This window comes from Fringilla coelebs (assembly GCF_963513975.1).
Source record: "Fringilla coelebs genome assembly, chromosome: 9".
Lineage (NCBI taxonomy): Eukaryota > Metazoa > Chordata > Aves > Passeriformes > Fringillidae > Fringilla > Fringilla coelebs.
The window spans coordinates 9546926-9568255 of NC_140067.1; the positions used below are offsets into that span (position 1 = coordinate 9546926).

General features: G+C 51.1%; 1 protein-coding gene across 1 annotated transcript in view; it reads left to right on the forward strand.

The window, feature by feature from the left end:
• The window catches only part of ZSWIM5 (zinc finger SWIM-type containing 5), a gene marked incomplete at its 5' end in the record, with an annotated part of 96136 nt that overhangs the window by 59670 nt on the left and 15136 nt on the right, over window positions 1-21330 (forward strand). The window contains 3 exons of the mRNA XM_084211688.1: window positions 6992-7348; window positions 15166-15314; window positions 15948-16098. Coding sequence (XP_084067814.1) covers window positions 6992-7348; window positions 15166-15314; window positions 15948-16098 — 657 coding nt within the window. The remainder of the gene's footprint in view (window positions 1-6991; window positions 7349-15165; window positions 15315-15947; window positions 16099-21330) is intronic.

Below are 21330 nucleotides of genomic sequence, written 5' to 3' on the forward strand. Positions count from 1 at the left end.
GTTACACTGTAGCAGTAAAGAACAGAGACTTGACAGCATTTTGCCACTAGTTATTGCATCACACCAAGATGCAGTGAAGTCATCCTCTCTTCAAGCCCTTTCTGTTGCTTCAGAACCATCATTTAGATTGGTTGGATCTGACCTCCTAGCAGAAGAATTCAGCTTGCAAGGCTACACCTTAGCAGAGGAAATCAGTTCAAGCTTTAAAACTAGTTGTATTTTTTCTTTTTTGCCCAAACCATATGTCTTCAGAGCAAGAGTTGTACATTGGGGTAGATTAAAACCCATTTCTGGGCAGGTATTGGAAGATTGTGGAAGGTGATGCTGGAAAGGATGGTCTTGGCTTTTGGGGCTGGCATCAAAGACCCAAAAAACCTGGTTCTTAAGAATTATATGGGCAACAAAGAGCACTCCAGGCTGGGGAGAAAATGAAGAACATTTTGTAGTACTTTTGGGTAAAATCACAGATTAGGACTGGTTGTCTGGAGCATGGCCTTGGGCCAGCCAAGCCCCTGAGCTGGGTAGGGGGAGGGGAAAAACCTCCATTTCAGGCTCCTAGATAAACAAACACCAGAAATCTCGTAAGGGTAATAATGGAAATCACTGAGAAATTGAGTTAATACAAGGGCATCTGTGTAAGTGAATGCTCGGGACAGGGAAACGGCTTTGTCCTTTAACTCTAGTAATGCTGGAGCAGATGGGAAGCGCGGTGTACTTCACGCATTAGCTGGCTCGGATAAAGAGCAAGGCAGAGGCCGGTCCTCTTGGCTGATTAGAGGTTAACAGGGATAGAAACCAGCGGATTGACTCTTCATTTGCAGGAGGTGTTGTGGGATCGGAGCAGATGGCAGAGAGAGCGTCCCTCCAGCTTACTCAGCTGCTCAGAGGAGCTTACGGCTCCCTCCAGCACAAACAGCCCCATTCCATCTCCTCTGTTTACAGCTGCAGCTCTTCCTTCTTCCCTGGCCTGCCTGGAGAGGTGATGGAAGAGTATTTCTCCCAAACATGGGGTAGTTGGTGCCTGGGGCCGTAGGTGTGCGTGGGGACCCTTGCAGGCACCGTGCATACTCTCCGACTCATCCATATCCCTTTGTTTCGGCTCCTCCTGCGGCAGCTCAGCTGCGGGCATGGCTCCTTCCTGGGGTGATATTAATGGTCTTTGTTAGCTCTGTGAAAGTGGAGGTGCTTTTCCAGGATGGTAATGACTGGGCAAGGACAGGAGCGTGGTAGGGACAGGGAGAAGGGCTGCAGAGGGAAATCTTTTAGCAGCAGAAGTGTGGCTGCGTTCTGCTGGGGCGGCATCCTCCTGGCCAGCCAGCGCCTGCCTCCTTCATCCCTGCCAAAGTCTGTCCCAACAGCAGCACCTTTGCCTGCCATCACAAAACAGAATAGCTTTGGAGAGGAGGGAGGATGGAAACTCATAGCAGCTCTGCTCATTGACTCTCTGGAAGCCTGGGTTCCCTATTTTGCAAGGGAGAAATGGCAATTGATTCAGCCTTACCCTCTTTCTTTCTGTCTGCCAGTGCTCTGAAAAGGCACATTTTATCTGTGTGTGACAACACCTGCCTAGGGTGCCTCTCATTGAGCCGCTGAATCAAAAGAGCAACAAGAAAAGTGGGTTTAATTGCACACATCTTCAGCAGAGTCTTTCTTGCACTGGCAGCACAAAAGGCCAGCCCTGTGCTGGTTGAATGGAGCCCGGGAGGGCTGGAGCACGCCGTACTCTCGTTACTATCGGAGGCAGATGATTCACTTTGCTGGAGCATTGTCATGTGCAAATGAGTTCATGAGCCCATCTCCTTTCCAACTGCAAGGTCAGGGACTGAGCAATTGTCAGCATCAGCCGGCTGGAGGAATTGATCTAGAAGCTGGAAAGCTTTGGGAGATTTTACTAACCTCCTCTTCCCACCGCCTGAGCACACCGACACCTTCCTCCCGTGGGTGTTTTCTACATTACAAATATTGACCGATTTTGAGTTCATGTTTAGAAAGCTGCTGTTTCGAGGCATGGAAATGTGACTGAGAATGGCTTATAAATAACACTCGGGTGCGGCAATTATTATTCATTGCTAGTTATGGCTTTCACACACTGGAAAAACAAATGGTTTTTCCACTAGGAGCTGGAGCTGCAGTCCATTTAATCACTAAAGAGCTTGGAATCACTTTAGTTTAAAATAACTTTCCGCTGTGGTTTGGAAATTTTAAAAAAACATATTTGGGTCACGTTAACCTAGTGTATACAACTTGCACTGAGAATTTCAGTTTACCTCATGTACATCTGCTAAGCCCCGTAAATATCCATCTATTCTTTTCCATTTGGTTTCACAGAGCTCCTGCCTGCCTCAAGACAGAGCTCCCCAAACAGAGATTTGGAGTGGGGTTAGTGTGGCTAGAGGTGGAGAATCCTGGGAGCTGAGCACGGAGTACAAGAGCAGTGAGCAGCCAAGCTGCTGTCTGCCCCAGCCACCCCTCTCTGGCTATGATGCAAGGGGATGTGGCTGGTGCCTTCAGGAAGCTGCGTGGATGGACTTTCCATCACGTGGCTCCTGACAGAGGCTGCCCAAAATATCAGCCTCAGGTACTCGGGTTACTTGAGGTTTTGACAGCTAGGTGTGGTTGTGAGTTCTTTATGTACATGGTCTAGGTACATCCCACCAGTGGTCCATGCTCAGGGCATGGATGTGGTGCATTTTCCCCTCTACTGGGCCATTCCTTGCCCCCCTTCAGGGTTATCACAAAGACAGAGAAAGGGCTGTGGAGGAGACAGAAGAACCACAGTGCCATGAAGAAATGTTCCCCACGTTACCTGTGTGTTACTGGCCATCATCCTCTCACACAGCTGTGCCGGTGCAGCACCCTCAGGGTTAGGTCCTGCAGGTGGCTGCAGCTCTGTGGTGCTTTCCACCCCTGCAGGACTGTGCCAATGCTCTGGGAGCGGCAGGCGACCGCCACGCCTGGGAAGGAAGAGCTCATTTTTTCCGAATGGCGCAACTTAGCAAATGACAACTGTGACTTCAGTCTGGGCTGCAGTGTGAAATCTGAGGGATGGCTGTGAGCAGCAACTGCCAGAGGGAGCAGAGCTGAGCACTCGGGTTCCCAGCTAGTGTGGTAGGTGTGGAGGAGTCCTCCTCTCTCTTGCAAGTGTTGGTGCCACAGTTATGAGAAGGGAAGGGGCTGTGCCTGGGTTTTGCTTGCTTTTGGGGTTTAAATTTCCATCTGGACATCTGCCTGTCTCCAGATTCCAGGTATTTCAATATTACCAGCCTAAATGTTTGCTTTATCTTCAGTGATTTGCTGAAGGACACAAAGGAAAGGGTCTTTGCAGCTGGTCTCACGGTAGTTTGGAGCTGCAGGACAGGCTAGTGGTTTCTCCTGATGGTTGGCATGAGGATATCTGAGTTAAAGATGTCCCATTGAAAGGCTTTCTGCTCTAACAGAACTGGAAGAGTTTGCATAACTCCTTTTGGTCAAGTAGGTTTAGATATCAGAGTTCACCATCTTGGTTAAAGATGCTTCGAGGTGTTAATACTGTTGTCCAAATAGCAAAGTCTCCTGCACTGGATCCCTGCTAAAGGCTTGATCCTTTGTAGCTGTTGGAGAGCCCAGGATTTTTTATTTTATTTTTTGTGGATCCATCCTCCTCCCAGCCTGCAGGGTTTATCAGCTCCAAAGAGGAGAATGCTGCCCAGATGACAAGTTTGTAAGTCCCACCTATGTGGAACTCACAAACTCCTGGAAAACAATTCCAGGATCTGTTTTCATTTAAATCAGAGGCACAATGTCCTGTGGCAGTAAAACAAGGAAGGTTCTTCCTCCAATTTTGTCCCCTTTTGATGGGTTGGATGAATGGGATTAGAAAGAGATGAGCTCATCATGCCCTGTGTGCCTGTGAACATTCATGGCACCTTTCTGTGCTTTTTCTGGGGCAGTTATGAACACTCAGCTCCTTTTACAACCTCGATCAAAGAGACATCCACTGGGAAGCTTCTGTGGTAAAAGTAGGAGAGGGTGTTCTGGGGCAAGGAAAAGGTGAAGATCTTGGGACAAAGCTAGACTCTGGAGGGGCATAATGAATCTGTAGTTACAAAGTTGGTATTTAATTATTTATTTTCCATGGTTTTCAAGCCTTGCCACTGTCGCTTTGCTGGCAGCAAATCAAACACCAAGTTAGCTTATGTGAAGAACAGAAGATGAAGTCCTAGATAAGCACTGGGCTGTAGGAATGTCTTAAATTGAATGTACAGGGAGGATACAGAGGAGAGTGTGTCTTTGCTCTCAGTGCTATCCAGACCCTATGTCAGTGATCAGGGCTATGTTTCTCTCTACTGAAGTGCTGGTATCACAGCTCCTAGGATGCTTCTTTCTTCTAGGATGTAAGGTGAGCAGAGAGGAGGGTACAGTGGCAGCTGTACTTTTCCAGGGCTACCTATAGCTTTTTGATGATAGCATCAGTGTTCTGTGTGGAGCAGGAGTGTGTGCTTCGATGGACGATGAAGTAACCACACCAAAACCTACCTTTTAGCCACCACTCTCCTCTGGGGCTGTGATGGCCATCACTGCTGAGCTTGTGTGCTCAGCAGCCATGGTGCTGGGGTGCAGACTCGGCTGCAGTGTGGTAGCTGCAGTCCGACCTCACGTTAATGTAAATATTCACAAATAATGCCTCTGTTCCTGCCAGCTCATCTCTCTTCCACTCCCCCCATGTTTAATTTCTGACTCAACTTTTGATAAATGTTTTGTAGAGTTCCTAGTTTATCCTACAGACCTGCTGTCACCACAGCTAAAATCTAAACCAACACTTGACTTGGGGCTCGAGTGCCAGATGAACTTGGCAGTCATTGACATAATGAATGTCCTGATATGAATTGTGAGGACCAGCTCTTGGAGCAGATGGGAGAGCGCAGCTTTTGGGATGCCTGAGAATATCCTGAGAAATATCTGGACAAATATGCTGTCGTGAGAGGCTGAATCAGACCACAGCTGATATATTTTTAGACTTATACCTGTCTGAAACATATAAGATAATTTGGTTAAATGAGTTCCTCCAGCCTTACACCAGTTAGCCCCAAGTGGAGTCTGGCCCACAGTCATGTTAAAGTAAGCATTTCAAGGCAGTGTTTATGGCCAGTAATTTGTCCTAGAGTGTTTTATATATGTGTGTGCGGGCATACATATGAGGATATACGTACATACTTGCTCAGGAACGCGGTTTCCAGTCCCTTTAACTTGTTCAAAAAGTAAACTAGGGAGAAACTGGCAGTGAGTCGGAGCCGCCTGCCAAGCATTGCAAACCAGAGAAGTGGTAAAACATAAACACTTTGGAGTTTATCCTCTGGATTTATATAGTTTGGCTGCCAGGGGACGGGCTTGTGTGGAGGGGGAGGCTCATCAGCCCCTGGCCGTGCTGCTCCCGCGGCGCCGAGCCCAGCACCTCCACAGCCACGCTGCTCCTGCGAGCAGGGAGGGCAGGGAAGTGCAGGGCTGTGCATCCCTCCCCTCTTGCTCTGCTGGCCACATGGGGTGGCTTTTGGGTGATGGCAGCAGAACAGGTCTGCTTTTCCCCCGCCCCAGCACAAAAGTAAAAGCAGACCTCCTTGACGCTTAATCAGATTTGAATGTGGTTTTTGGCGTGGCTTTAAAGAGACTGGCAGTGAATAGCTGGTTTTGATGCCATTTATTAAAAACCTCTGGTAGAATTTGTCTCCGAAAGCCTTTGTAAGAGCTGGCAAACGCACAAGGGTTTGATGCAGTTAATGTATTTTAATCTTCACCCCCCCACCCCTTCTCCTTTTCTGTCGCTAATTGTAGGGCTCTCAGCTGTCTGCTGCCTTCTCCAAGGGGATGGCAGGCTCTGCAGGGACCTGTACATACACAGGCTTAATAAGGTTGCAGTGGCACGGAGAAAAGTGAGCATCCTCCTCAGGGAGGATGGCTGGGATGGGCACTGTGAGGTGCCAGGTCCCACACCATGTTCTGACAGGGGGCCACCAGATTGCCCTGGTTGTGTTAATTAACCTCCTGGTGCACCCTCACTCTCTTGGAGGAACAAGGCAGATGAGTGTGAGAAACAAAGATATCCCTTTTCCAGGTGGCTGAGCAAGTGCAGAGTGTTGTTGTTGAACCCACTCAGCAGCTGGATCGTGAGGACTTCTGAGGCTCCCATTCAAAGCGAGGTTGATAGGCATCCATCAGTCAGTCTTACCTCACTGACTTAGTCCCTCACTTGCTTGGTACATCCACATTTCTTTGGACCCATGGGACTTTCTGAGCGCATTTCATTTTCCTCACCTGTGTTTGGTCCTTCTGGGGGGTTTGTGCCTGAAGGCACTGCACCCCCTTTCTGCATGGTGGCAACTATCAGGAGCACCATAACATTGGTGTGAACGATTTGTGGAACTAAGGGAACGGTTTTCCCCCAGCTGTGGTTTGGATTGTGCATAGCTCCTGTCCCTGCTCTTTGTTTCCACTGTGTGGAAGAGCTCAGAGCTGTGACCATGCCCTGGAGCACTCTACCTGGTTGAGAGACCAAAGCTGGAATTGCTTTGTATTTAGTTTGTGGATTTTTTTGTCTGCCTCATCAAAGAAAAGCAAATGTGGTCTTTTTCTACCAGCCCTCACTCATGTGAGTTGCAAATTCAGCGAGAGGGAGGCGTGGATGGAAATGACTCCCAGGAGAGAAACAGTCTGAGATACTTAAACAAATGGGAACCGAGCAGCTTCGCTCTTCCCCTGAGGGTTTGGCTGTTAAATAAACTCGCCGCCGATGAGTCTGGCTGTGTGTGTGTGTTGGTGCAGAAGTGTGTTTGTATACACGGGCTGGGTGTTGCTGGGTGTAAGCCACGGGGATGGGCTGTGCTGGGTGCTGCACTCCTTGGTATATCAGAGAGACGCACAAACAGTCTTGGCTTTCCTTCCTGCCAGAGCTGGCATAGGTGGTTGTGGTCAGAGGGAAGCTAACCTGACCTTTCCCTCTCCTTCTTTCCCTCTCCAGGGTTCCACCTCAGTGGAACAGTAACAGAGCCAGCGACTGCGACAGAACCAGAGATGACCTACAAGGTGGCCATCAGCTTCGACCGCTGCAAAATCACCTCCGTGACGTGCGGCTGTGGGAACAAGGACATTTTTTACTGCGCTCACGTCGTGGCGCTTTCACTGTACAGGATCCGCAAGCCAGACCAGGTCAAACTCCGTCTTCCCATCTCAGAGACCCTTTTCCAGATGAACAGGGACCAGCTCCAGAAGTTTGTTCAGTATTTGATCACAGCACACCACACCGAGGTGCTGCCCACCGCCCAAAAGTTGGCTGATGAGATCCTGTCATCCAACTCTGAGATCAACCAAGTGCACGGTAATTTCTCCCTCCTCACTGTGTGACCCTGGCTCTGTGTTTGGGGCTGGGGTGGTGGTTTTGGTGCCCATGGTGGTGTCCTTCATTTTACATTTGTCTTTTGCTGCACAGAAAGGGCTGGTAGTGTCACACTGATGATAATGCATGGGTGTTGGGACCACATGGCTGGGGTGTCCCCAGCCTGCCCTCTCCTCTTCTTTATGTGTTTGTCTGTCAAACATGGGCTTCAACAGGCAGGAAGAGGCAGAGCTGACAGGCTGGTGGTGCACAAGGCACAGCTCAGAGTAGAATGGAGAAGCCAAGGATGTGGTGCTGGGACCCTGTGGAGAGGGAGGTGCAGTGGGGATGTGGCCCCTCCAGCACGTGGGGACACAGTGTCAGCCTGAGCCCAGCACTAAGTCAGATGTGGCTGAGCTGGTGGGAGATAAAGCTTTAATCTCCATGGGCATTAATTTGCCCGTAATAATTGAGCGCTGCTGTTCTTACCTACTGCGCAAAGGCAGTGGAGGTGTGTCCTGGGGCTTTGTGTTTGGAAAATGCTTTTGACTTCCTCCCCTGAAAATCTGGGGACAGTGCCCAGCCCAGCCCTGCTCCACTGGCCCAGGATGTGGCCCAGGCTCTTGGGGATCTCCCACAGTGTCTTTTCAAGGAGCCCAGAAGCTGAGGTTGCCCAGGGTCTGCAACAATGAGCAGCTTCCCGCTGTGCGAGTCCCACCAGCTGTAGAGCAGAGATAATAAACACTTATCTGCCACGGAAGGGCGTTGCAGGGATTAACACGTGCCTGTTAAGTGTTCTGAAGATGAAAAGCCCCATATGCAGCCTAAAATACCATCTGAACTAGTTGAATCCACATGTAGAGAAGTAAGGCCAGAGGTTCACCATCACCATGGGGGTGATGGCAGCTCTGATCTTAGATGTGTTCATCTCTCTCTATCTGGTAGTTCCTGTTCCTACCTTGGGAGAGGCCTTTGTCTCCTCTGCTGGGCCACATCTGCTGCATGGGTGGTTGTGCTCTAACTAACTGGCTTTTGCAGGGGTGCCTTCAATTTTTGACTTTGTAAAAGAATGAAGAGCTGTGATGCTGCAAGGATCTGGTGAGGGCCATTCCCTCTGTGAACTGATCTACTGAAGCTGAGGCTGGGCAAGATCCCTTCCTGGCCATTGTTTGAGGCTGCTTTCTCCTAAGCAGCTTGAAGTAGATCTTTTAAGGCTCTGAATATTTATTGTTCTAGAGTCAGCAAAAGGCTGGTGGTTGAGAGTCTTACAAAGATACAGATGTTGGCTCCAGTTCAATATCTGCTTCTTGTTTTTACAAGTGGTTAAAAAAAAAAAACAACAAAGCAAAAATTCTCACTCCCTTCAAACTTGCTGCAAATTTACACACGTGTGCGATTTTAAACCAACCGAGATGTGGTCACTCCACAGAGGGTGGCACCTATCTGACATCTCTGTGGCTGCCCGGCTGGTCACAAGTGAGTAAACACCTCTGCAAGCAGGAGAGCAGCTTTGTCTCACCCTGGAAAGGATGCAGATCAGCCTTCATATGTTGACACGCTCTTGAGGTGATCTATAGCTCATAAATGTTGCTTCCTGTGAAAAGGATGCCTCCAAACCCCTCACATTCAAGTTCATAGTGATGCTGTCTAGGGCTTCGATTCTTGATCCCAGACAGTGTTGCAAGTTTTGCCCTCTTGGTCCTGCCAGAAGCACAGCCACAGTGCAACCAGCTACACTGCAGACCTGCTTGACCCCAGGGTGAGGAAGGGCTGCAGCCATGGGGGCTTGTTTGTGGGAGAGGAGTTCTGGGGTCTCCAGGTGAAGTGGATCCAAATTTGTCCACCATCTTGCCCTTCCCAGCTGTCAATCATGCATTTGTAGTGGGTCAATGGTCCTGGGGTTTGTAATTCTTTAAGCTGTGCTCTACATAGAGCTTTATGTGCATTTCTTGACCCCTGGGGTCACACCCCAGCCTTGGGGTTGGGGCCAAGGTGTCTTTTGGCAGGCCAGCCTCTGCAACCCAAACAGTAACCCACTGTGTGCACTGGACACCTGAAGTCATTACACCCTGGAGCAAGAATGTTCTTTCTGGAAATCCTTCTTTTTTCCCTGCCCCTCCTTCTTTTGAGAGTAGGTCTGTTGAGCTTCGTATCAGCATCAGGTCTTCCTCGCCTGCCTCTGGTCACTCAAAGGATTCCTCTTTCCTTGTTTATATGGTGAGCTTGTAGGATTGAGGAGCTGGTTTTGCACCAGGCTGGCTGGGGAATGCCCCTTGTGCAAGGGGGTTGTCTGGTTTTGTAAAATAAGGCTTTCAGGGATGCTCCTTCTCCTCCTGCAGAGCCTGAATGGCAGAGAAAATTACTGGCCATTGTCTGGCGCACTCAGCTCCGGGCACTGGAGCTTTGTTCCTTGCAGGAGTCTGTAGCCGCGGGCTGTGCACCGCGTGCCGATCTTCCCGGCTGTCTTCCTAGAAGGAAATGCAAACTATCCAGTAATGATGGAGTCTTGGAGCGCAGCCAAGGCGCTTGCGTGTTCCCGAAGGATTCAGTCCAAGCAGAGCCTAGGTGTGTGCCTGCCGCTCTGCTCCCCGCTTGACCTCCGCCTGCTGAAGTGGGTCACGTTTCTGCTCCCGTGGCTTGGCTGCAAAGGGCAGCGTGTGCCAGCAAGAGCATCTCCCGTGTCTGGCACCTCCACGCTTGGCGTCTGGAGTGGCAGCTGGAGGGAGGAGACCAGGGTAGGTTTCAATGCTCCTCCCCAAGGGGACAAAGCCAGCAGTGTGGCTGCCTGGCACAGAGCAAGGCTGCGAGGATGTTACTGTGCCAGCAAAAGTGACTCATGGCTGCTTGGTCTCTCCTGGTGGGTAGAATGCTGGGGGCAGCCAGAAGCTGCTGCTGGAAAGTTTGCATCCAACAGCTGGGACTCCAAGGGAATGAGGATCATCTGGTGGTGGCCACCTTGGCACCCTGTTCCATCCACTCTTCTGTGAGCTTAAAGGTGGTGGCACAGTGCCTGTGGGCCCAGATTTGGGGCTTAGAGGTACCCTTCATGCATCATTGATGAATTCTCCCCTTCCTTGCGTAAGGAGCAGGAGATTTTGTCAGACCCCATATTTGCAGTTCTGTAACTCACCAAGCTTGAGCAGCATGTGGACATGGCAGAGGGTGCTGCTGCCCTCAGCCCAGGAGTTGTGGCTGAGGTGGTCTGTCTGGCCCACAGAAATGCCAGTGGATGACACTGTATCTGCGGTGCTCAGCTGGTGCCATCAAAGGGCTTGGGATGCTCTTCTCAACCAGAAGTGAGAAAAGCCACAAAACCTCTGCTGTCGCAAGGTGCAGGGGCAACTCCCTCTGAGGACAAGCCATGTGAATCACCAAGAGGCCTCTGTGGTCCTGCAGGGTCTTGGGAGCTTCCTTGGAGGAGAGGACTTTTGGAAAACCATGAACAGGAATGGTCCCTCAGGCTTTGGCAGGGGAAAAGCAGATCTCCTTATGCAAGAACCATAACAAGCCTGCTGCCTCATCCATTCCCTTTTGTCCTACATGCATTCTTGACCACCTTAAGCTTTCCTTCAAATCCTGGGCTAATAATGTCCCACCTTCCTCGTTGTGCACAGCGAGTTTGCTGCCAGGTCAGTGTGCAGGAAGTCCCTGCCTGTCCTGTCACACTGAGCCAAGGCTGATGTTTGAGGAGTCCTCGGGCACTCTTTGACTTTCAGGTCATCTCGAGACAGCGTCTGGAGGGCAGCACCAGTTAAATCTATTTGAAATTCTGCTTTCCTGCAGGGGAGGAGGAGAAGGTCAGATCTCCAGGGCATTCATGTTCCTGTTTGCTGAGCTGTGGTGGATTTGAGGGAAAAAACACACCTGAGTGCTGGAGAGAAAGGCAGCTCTTCCCCTTGTCTTGCAGAGTGACTGGGGTTGCCAAATGACTCCAGAGCACGAGTGGTTCTTGACAAGCAGCTTCCAAAGTTGGCTGCACCAGGTACTGGTACCAGCTGGACCACATTGCTCTGTCCAGCATGCTGGGAGCCAGTCTGGATTCCCTTGCCCCGGTGCTGTCAGGTGTATGTGAATCTTCTGGCTGCCCTGGCAGCTCCTTCTGACTTGCCTCCACTTGAAAACGAACCGGGAGTCTTGGCGGAGCTGGATTCCTTGCTCTGCTGCTATTTTTAATCCCTTGTTAGAGTTCATTTCCTTTCTGGTGCCTGGTTATTTTCTCTTCAAGGTTTTCTGCCGTTTGCTTATTTGTCCATGTCCTCCCCACCCCCCGCCCTGAGCTGATCCTTCACATCTGTTTTCTCTCTGGACGCTGCAGAGGAGCCTGGAGGCATTCAGCAACACCACCATGTGCAGTCATGAGATGGCCCTTGTGAATGGCCACCACGACAGCCAGCCCTGCTCCAGGCACCGCTGACCCCGGGGCTGGCACGGCCAGGCCCCAAACCACTGCTGGGTGCTGGGCACAGTCGGGTGAAATGACCATAAGGGAGATGCTGGAGCAGCCACCCTTATCACTGGGTGGCTTTTAGCATCACTTAATCAGCTCCAGGTACTGGTTAAAAATTAGAATCATGCCCTTTTCTTTGTATCACCAATCCTGCTTCAAGTCAGATGTTCTGGGAGTGCTTTCCACACAACTCAGCTGATGTATCTCCCCTTCTTGGGTTCAGGAGCTTGGGTTTGGGATGTGACAATGCTTTGGTGTGACCCACAAGGTCCTACTGCCTCCTCAGCCCTGGAAACCTGCAGCTTCCCATTCCAGGAGCCCCTTTTGTTTTCTTCATATTGGGCAGCTAATTTCTGAGCAAGGAATTGAATTTTCCGTGCCTGACTTGACTCTGTTTTCTAATTTGTAGATTTTTCCAGTCCTTTTTCCTCAGTCATTGTATTTGCCAAGTCTCTCTTGGCTGTCAAACAGTTAAACCCCCGAGCTTCCAGTGAGGGGGGAGCCCAGCAGGGGTGTGATGGATTGCATTTTTATCTCAGTTTCTACAGCCAGTGTAAACGGGCTGGTGAAACACTCTTTCCACTCAAGATGTGCAATGGTGTTTCCTTAAATCTGAATCCGGCAGGACCAAGATCCAGCACATCTGAAACAGGGCTCTTTGGAGCACGAATGCTGCTATATGAGAAATGTGTTATGCAGGCGCCGGGCTGTTTTACATGCCGTTCCCAGCTCCTTTGGAGCTGAGACATGGAATCACTCATCAGCTGCGTCACGGCATGCCGCTGCCGAAGCCCCCACGGTGTGAACGTTGGCAAGGGGAAGTGGACAAATCCTGCCATTAATATTTAAACCCAGCACAAATCCCGTTGTTTGCTCTTAAATGTTTATCCAGCTCCCCAGCGTAATTGGCCCGCCCGTTATCTGCCGGGTTGTGCTGCACGTGTGGGAATTTGCTATTACAGCCCTCTCTCTGAATCTTTTATGGGAGAGAAAAATACATTTACAAGCAAATTCGGGCTTTATTTGGAGGCGCGGGAGGCGCGTTGCTAATTTGGCTGCGGCCCGAACCCCAACGTGCGAAGTGCTCAATGTGTTGCGTGGGAGGAGGAGGTTTTATTTAGCTGCGCGCTCCCTTCCTCGCTGCTCGGGCTTTCCGTCGCTAACGCTACGTGTGAGCAGCCGGCACGGCGGGGTAGCCCCGGGAACCCCCAAAGAACGCACCTACTTTTTGCATTTTGCGACCTCCTCCTCCTTAATCTGTCACAGCGGCCACGGCCGTGGTGAGGGATGAGGGATGAGCTGAGCTTTGGTGGGATGGGTCATCCCAGGTGACCATGCCCTCCTGGTCCCTGTAGACAGACAGGTGACCCTGTGGAGGCAGTCGAGGCTGCTCTGGATGGCTGCAGCTGGGAGCGGCGGGCAGAATGGTGGGGAGGAGGATATTAAGAGTGCAAGCGTCTGGGATACCTACGATGGGGCCGGATAAGCGCTCATGGTAGACAGATTAGTCATCGGTTCCTGATAGGGGATAATCACCGGCTTGTCTGCTCTTTATCTGCGAGATAAGGATGAGGCTGGGGGAGGGAAGGAAAAGGCACAGAAAAGCTCAGAGGGCCGGCATGGACTGTCCCTGTCCCTGGCTGTGATTGTCCCTCGTGGCTTATGACAGGACTCTGAGCTGACTGGTGGGACACTGAGCAGGACTTGTCCCTTGCTGGGGGCTCAGGGTTTACCTGCTTCTCCAGGGCTGTGGTAGGGGAGTGGGATTAGGATCAGGGCATATGTGGCAAAAGGCCTCATGGTCATCCAGGAACTCTGATTTCCTTTCTGCTGCTTCAGCTCTTGTCCCAATTATGTGGTTGTGTCGACTATAAATTATTCTGCAGAGGGAGCAGCAGCATCCTGTCCCTTCAGCATGCCTAGAGCTTGCTGGAACTTCTCTCAGGCAGTGACTGTTAGCAGAAATTAAAGTAATTTTGTAAAGAACATGAAATACAAATAACTGTATCTTAGTGGGTCAGGAGTGTTCTCAGCCTGCTGGAGGAGCAGAGCCCCTGAGGTTGATGTTGTCTTGCTTACAAGCCAGGAAGAGACACTTGCCCTGCTGAGCAGGCATCCTGGAGCACAATTTTTATGAATTGTATTTGAGCTCCTGGTTCAGCAATGCACAAGGCCAGGGTGTGCACAGCATCCCAGGCTCTCTCTGTAGGAAAGTGATGTCTGCTCCCCAACCAGATCCCAGGTTTGGAAAAGTCATCATGAAGATTTAATTTGGAATGCGTCAGCTACAGCATCCCATGGTTCCTCATGCAGCACCTTGCTCTTCCTGTGCTGACCTTCTTCCTCTCTTGAGAGGGAGATAGGGGAAGCAGACCAAAGTGGAGTGGAGCATCCTCCAGCTGCAGCAGTCCCTCCTTGGTACTGGTTTTCCTTAAGGGCAGGTCTGTAGAGCAGGACCCAAAAGCAGACAGCTGAAAATTCAACTTTCTGTTCCATATTCTGCCCTTGGCTGCTCATTGGAGTTGTGCTACTGCCTGTCCTGTGAGCCCTGGAACCCATAGCCAGGACATAGGGTAGTGCCTGGGCGGGAAAATGGGAGTTGAAGGGGGCAAGGTGAGGGAAATGTGGTCCAAGTTGTTTAAATCAATTGTGGGTTTTCTTTCTTTCTTTTGTTCTCTGGAAGATGAAATGCAGCCTGTGAACTCTTATGTATGCCTGCCAAAGGCCCTGCTCTGGTCACAGTTTGCTCTTCGAAGGATTATTGATCCTTTGTTCTTTCCCAGGGAGGGTCTCTCTCAGGCAGGTACAGTGATGCCCAGGGACTTGTCCCCTGTCCTAAAGCAAGTGAGGGGCAGGACCAGGTGTTTAACCGAGTGCTCTGGAGCCCAAGTGCAGTAGTACCTTTGTGTTAGACTGTCCCAGACATGGGGAAGGGCTTGCAGGAATTGGAGCTTTACTGATGCTTTAACAAACCGGTGAAGTGGAGCAGGAGCACACTGGGCACTCCCTGGAGCCGCAGAGCGCTTCAGGCTCTGCAGCTGTGCTGCCTGCACTCCTGGGGCTTTGGAGGAAGGCAGGTTCCCTGGTCTTCCTCAGCCTCATTTCACATGGAGTGCAGAGGGTGAGGGCCCATGCAAGCATTAGCCCTGTGGTCAGGATATCCCTCCTGACGGCTGCTGCCAGTATGGTGTTAGGACAGCACAGTGCTGCCACTTGGGCTCACTGAGGAATCAAGTTGGTTTTCTCTCACCTGAGCTGATAAAGTAAAGGTGGGTTCCTAATAAAACAGAGGTACGTCCACTCCTTGCTGGTTAGACTGCTGACCCTGCTGCCATAAACGTGGCTGTCTCTCTTCTCCCCCTCATCCTCTCAGGCGCTCCTGACCCCACTGCTGGGGCCAGCATCGATGACGAGAACTGCTGGCACTTGGATGAGGAGCAGGTCCGAGAGCAGGTGAAGCTGTTCCTATCTCAGGGAGGATACTACGGCTCGGGGAAGCAGCTCAACTCCATGTTTGCCAAGGTGAGGAGCCGGCTGCTCTCTCCCATCTCTGCTCAGCGTGTCACGTAGCTGGCACTCGCTGGCTGCCCTGGCAGGGTGCCCATCACAGCTGGGAATCTCTGCTCCAGTGCCTTCTCGCCCTGTCGCGGAGCAGGCGGTTGTAATCCAGGCTCTGGGTCAGGCCTGGATTGTCTCACCTGCTGTCCTGGCAGGTCCCTTCCTCCCATGGGTGCTGGGATCCCTGTGCAGGGAAGGGCATTCCCCCATCTCCTCTTCAGCGCAGTGGGGAAAAAGCCAACTCTGCAGAGCTTACCAAGACCATGGGAAGGTGGAACCATAAGCCACAGATCTCACCAACCTATGGGCTTTTCTCTTTCTTTGCAGAAGGGCTTTGCTTTCGTGTTCTTAATCTCAGTCTCCTTCACAAACTGGCTGTGGCTGCTACTCAACTGGGCTCCAGTCAGCCTTCTCACAGCCATTGCACGAGGGTTATAATGTGTGACTGTGCATTACACACACACACGCATACATGTATGTATGTATGTATTTACAGTCTGGACCCTCAGGCTGAGGAAGCTGTGGGTGAATGTGTCTTAAACACCTTTGAGGGACCATGGTTTGTCTCACCCAGGACTTTCTCTTTGTCCTTTCCAGGTCCGGGAGATGCTGCGAATGAGGGACTCCAACGGGGCCAGGATGCTGACGTTGATAACAGAGCAGTTCATGGCTGATCCTCGGCTCTCCCTCTGGAGGCAGCAGGGGACAGGCATAACAGAGAAGTGCCGGCAGCTCTGGGATGAGCTGGGTAAGGGTCACTGCCTTGCAGAGAGGAGCAGAGTTACCTGGCTGCTGGGCCAATGGGCATCATTACAGAGGCCCTATGGGACTCTTTCTTGGGAACGGAGACCCTGAGACATGCCAGGACCTTACTGTATCCCCTGCTGGGGAATCATTGTGAGACAGCTGGATCAGGCCCAAACCACACAGTTCAAAACCTTAAACCTGCCCCTCTCCTGCAAAAGGATCAAGGATGACAGGTGTGCAGTGTGTTGCTGGTCCCATGCTTCCAGCAGGTTGGTGTTTGGTGAGCTGCCCCAAAGCCTTTGCGAGGGAGGACACGGGGCTGGTGAGCCCCAGGGGCTGAATGTAGCCTGGATGTGAAAGTTCTGTTCCTGGGGGAACCTTGATCCAGAGAGGGAAAGGCGGGTTCTCAAGTCTCATCACATCTAACAGATTCTGCCTGCTGTGGTGCACGTTTCCGGGGTGAGGGGGGCAGGATGGGCAGCACAGAGCCTGGCTGTGAGGGAAATGCAGTTCTGGGTAATTCTAGCTAAGCATCTTAGACACCAGCTCAGCTGGCTGACACTGTAATATCATTAGAATAAAACATTTAGATGACGTGGGCTTGGGGAGTAGGGTTGTGTGGTGAAGTTAACCCTGCAATTCTGGGCTCTCCTGCATGTTTGGGATCTTGGGTGAATAGTTTGACTTGAGCCATAGTTTGATGAGTGAGTTTGAGCTCCTCTGCAGCCTGCTGGTAGGAGATACTATGCCAAGGGCAAGGGCTGATGGGCTGGCTCCAAAGGGATATGGTAGAGCTGGAAGAAGGATTAGGATGGTCTGGGATCTGGAACATCTGAAACTGCAGCTGGAAATCACAAACCCACCTACCAAGTGCCCAACAAATGCAAACAGAAATGAGGCTGGGAACTCTGGCCAAACTATGCAGACAAGATCTGGGCAGGGGTGGGATGTCTTGTTTCTGTATGAAGTTTCCTGGATGGAAATAACCACACCAGCTTTGGAGAGCTCATCTGTGCTTGCTTGCCAAGAAGATATTTCCAGGATTTTGGGATGCTGCAGCTAGACAATTGGATATGCAAGGATCCCGGAGAGGTGGCCAAGTCCACCAAGCCAGAATTTCCACATGGAAGAAAGCAAGCACATTGGTGATGTATGAATGGATGGGTGTGTGGGCAGGCCTGGACGCAGGAAGCAATTTGCTTAAAATTACAGATTATTTGGCCAGATTTCCAAGCTGCTATCCAAGCCGAGAGCCCTCCCTCCCTTCCTGCACAGGCAAGGGGAGGGTGGTTGGGTTTCAGTCCTGGCTTAACTGTACAAGGACCAGGTTGGTGCACGCGGGTTCGGTCGGCAGAGTGGGAGGAGGTGGCAGCACGTCCCCGTTGGCAGATGGCAAAGTGGCTGGGGAATGTCAGGGCCCTACCAGTGCTGGATCAACACGACAGCAGGGGAAGCGTGGTGCCAGCCAACACACGTCAGAGCAGCTCGCCTGGCAGAGGCATGTCACACGTGAGGGTCTGGGCATCTCCATGCTGAAGAGAAGCTCCTGTAGGGGACATGGTGATGTTCCAAGAAGCAACTCCAGAATGGGCATGGATTGTACTCAAAGCAGGTATTATTCATTCAATTTACAGAAGCCTTTTGCATTTGGCCTTGTGCAGTGTTTACTGTAGGAGCGGAGCATATCTCTGAAGGAGGTGTGGAGGCACAGAGAGACCAAAGCTGCTCAGAGTTGGGGGTGTTCACCAGTAACAAACATCAGGAATGCAGAGCAGTGTCCTGAACCATCCCTGGGTGGGTGACAGTAACCAGGGCACATGGGGCAGTGGAAGCCCCACATCCCACTGCCTGTGGGCTGTGGATGCCAAAGCTGCCAGTATTACCATTACTGCTGAAGGGAGGGATGAGGGGCCTGTTGCCAGCTGCCACGGGAAGCCCTGGCACAGACCACAATCCTCCACCACTTAGAAACAAAAAATGGGCCTTTTGGAAATTATTTTGGGCACGTGCTTAATAATTAATCATCGATTTTAGCAAAGACTGCATCACAGACTTGCGTGGGATTGGAAGAAGATCAGCCTTAAAGAAGATTGTGGATTTATGCTGGGGAAAATGTAAAGGATTTTGCAGGATTTCAGAGTTATACAAAAAAAAGGAAATGAAAATAAAAACGGGATCGTTTGCTTGTGCATGTGCTGCCAACTGAACCTCTATTGCCCCGTCTGCTGGGGAGCCAGAGGAAGGACCTGCTGGATGGAGAGCTCAGCAGCGTGGGAGTATTTGCCCTGGCGCATTAGTACTTACGATTAAAGCCTAATTACAAAAAATAGACGAAAAACCAGCTGAAGTGCAGCCTGACCTTAATCTGCCTGGAGACGGGTTTATTTATCTCGGCCACTTGTTTACAGTGGGGAATTTCAGCAGATTAAGCCAGGGAGCGACCCTGTGGGAAACGGGAGAATTTCTTTGATGGTTGGGAAACTTGGGCGCGGGATCGGAGCGCCTGTCTTCTCTGGGGCCTGCAGCCAGGACCACTGGGCTGGGAAGGCTCTGACCCCCCTGTCCCTGCACCCAGCCCCGTCGTCAAAAAGCATTTTTGTTTAGAGGCTTAGCTTAATCGTGATCTGCCGCTTTGTTCCCCACTTAACCTCCTGCTATCAGAAAGTTCAGATGAAGGTTTCTGCAGCATGTGGAGAGACATAGAGTCTGACCTGGTGTGGCATTTCGGCTCAGGACAGGAGTCACTTGTGCTGTCAGCTGATGTCACTTGACCACAGGGCTCAGAAAACCACTCTGTTATATCTCCCAGATAATTATCATGACTGAGACAGATGCAAATCTCACTTCCCTCCTGGTTCCCACCTCCCTACCACATCGTTCTTTCTGCAGGAGAGCCCAGGGGCATAATGTTTTGGCATGCAAAGGATGCCTCAGAGGGCTCTCAAAAATAGGCAGCAAAGTCATGAGGCTTCCGAGGAACGCATATTAGCAGAGCTGTGGGAGCCAAAAATCCAGCGGGTGCATCCCATTCCTGGGGGCGGTGAAGCTGGAGCACCAAGCCTTGTTACTGCCTGTCAGCCAAGATCTGTGCACCCTCAGAGGCGTGAGTTGAAACTGCCCAAGGCTGCTTTTGACAGAAGCACCCCCGAAGTGGGCGAAGAAGAGCAGTGACAACAGGCGGGAGCACTGATGGGAAGGGAATGCCCGACACCCAGAGTCGAGTGCAGGTTTTATCTCATGGCCACCCAAGGAGGTGGGAAGTTCTATCCCCTTCCTTAAAGAAGACTCATTTTCTGGAGCTGAGACCTGATTTTTATAAAGATGCCATGTCTGAGTATCCCCCATGGAGCCTGCAGGAGCCTGTGAGTGAGTGACATAGACCTACTCTGGTAAGGATGGCCCCCTAAGGAGGTAGCTCTTTTACACATTAATTAATTGCTGATGTTGCAGCTCAAAAATCTTAATCCCCCTATTCATCAGAAAAAAGTGAGGTGTTGGTGGGGTTTCCTGGGAGCAGAGATTGAGCTGAACCGGGCAAGGGCTGCTTTGGACATTTGCTGATGCTCGTGCCTGCTATTGCTTTTCCCGTGCCCATTCCTGGATGTGATGCTGCTGCCACCATCTGCGTTGTGATGCGGTGATGTCTGTCCTGCTGAGCCAGGCAGCTCCAAGGAGCCAGACAGGCACAGCCTCCATGCCTTACTAATGATTTGAACCAGACATGTCCACAAGTTCCAGCTGGCAAAGGATTGGTCAGGGGCCGTGCACCCCAAAAGCACCACCAAAGCTCAGCTGTCATGCAGAGAGGCACCAGAGTGGAGCCAGGGCCAGGACTCGCTGCTCAGCCTGGGTTTGCCTCACGTTGTCTGGCAGAGGAACTGGTGCTCTGGCTCCTGTTGGATCTGCAGCCTCGCTTGGGGCTGTTTGGCTCAATGGCAGGGCTGGGGAGCTGCTGCTCAAAACACAGCCAGCGAGGGAGGTGGCTGGGGTTTGTGGAGGAATCTCCTTGTGCAGTGGAGGCATGTTGGGTGATGTTGTTGTGCCACTGGCTGTCATTTTGGGATGCGAAGTTTGACTCTGGGAGTGATGGAGAGGTGAGGGACATCAGGGAGAAGGAAGGTGCTGCAGGGCTCTGCTGAGCCCATGGAGGAGAGGCAGGGAGGGTGTTTCTGCAGGAAGGTGAACTGTCCCAAGTGTGTGGCAGGATTTGACATGGACTGAGAGAGAAGCAGCAGGAGCTGCTCAGCCTGAGGGGATCCCTGGGGATACCTCATATTGCAGCTGTGTCAGCCTACAGCCATTCCCACCCCGCAGGGAAGCACAAGGGAGGGGACATGCTACATCCTGGCAGCCATGCAGGGAAGTTTGGGTGGAAATGGAGTTAGCTGAAGAAAAATTAACGGGTTTACACCTACTCAGGTTGCTGTAGCCCTTAGCAGAGCAGTGAGTGACTTGGAGTAGTCTGTAAGGCTCAGTTAGCATCACCAGCATCAGCCCTGTTTTATGAAAGGATGAGCTGGATCTTAATGATGACAGATGTCCTTGGTTCTGGTTTTGTCTCTCACACAGCAGACAGCATCACCAGCATCATGTGAGGTCCCATGGCTGACCCAGAGGGTGTCAGTGTGGGTGTCCTGCTGGTGAGCAGCTTGGCTTGTGAGATCCGAAGGACTCACATCAGGGAGGGCTCTTGTCTGCAAGACATCAAGCCAAGCTCCAGGTTCCTCTGCTGGTTCCTCTGCAGGCTTGGGGCTAGTAGGGATTGAAAAAGGGAAAAAAAAAAAAAGAAAGAAAATACACCAAATCTCCTTTTTAAATAGTTGAATGCAAATGGCCTGAAGAACAATAGCAGATGAAATAGCATTCAGAGCGGGTTTTAAAGCGCTTGGAACGTGGGTAGGATCAAAATCAGGTTAGTCTTTGGAGATGCAGACTCTGCAGCTTGCCAGGGTGTTTTTAAGCATGCTTTGATGTGTAGTTCAAACACTAGATTTGTCCTGGCAGACAGAAGCACTCACAAATTCATACACAGCCGCTCTCTCCTTCCCTCCTCCCCACTGTCCCCCATCTCATGAGATTATAATTTAGCTTCATTACGAAGGAGTTTTACTTTGTCCTGGTTTCAGCTGGGATAGAGTTAATTTCCTCCTTATTTAGAAGCTGTGTAAATCCCCCCTCCTGGGTCTCTGCATTATGCTGAAATGAGTTTACAAACCTCGATGGAACCTTGCAG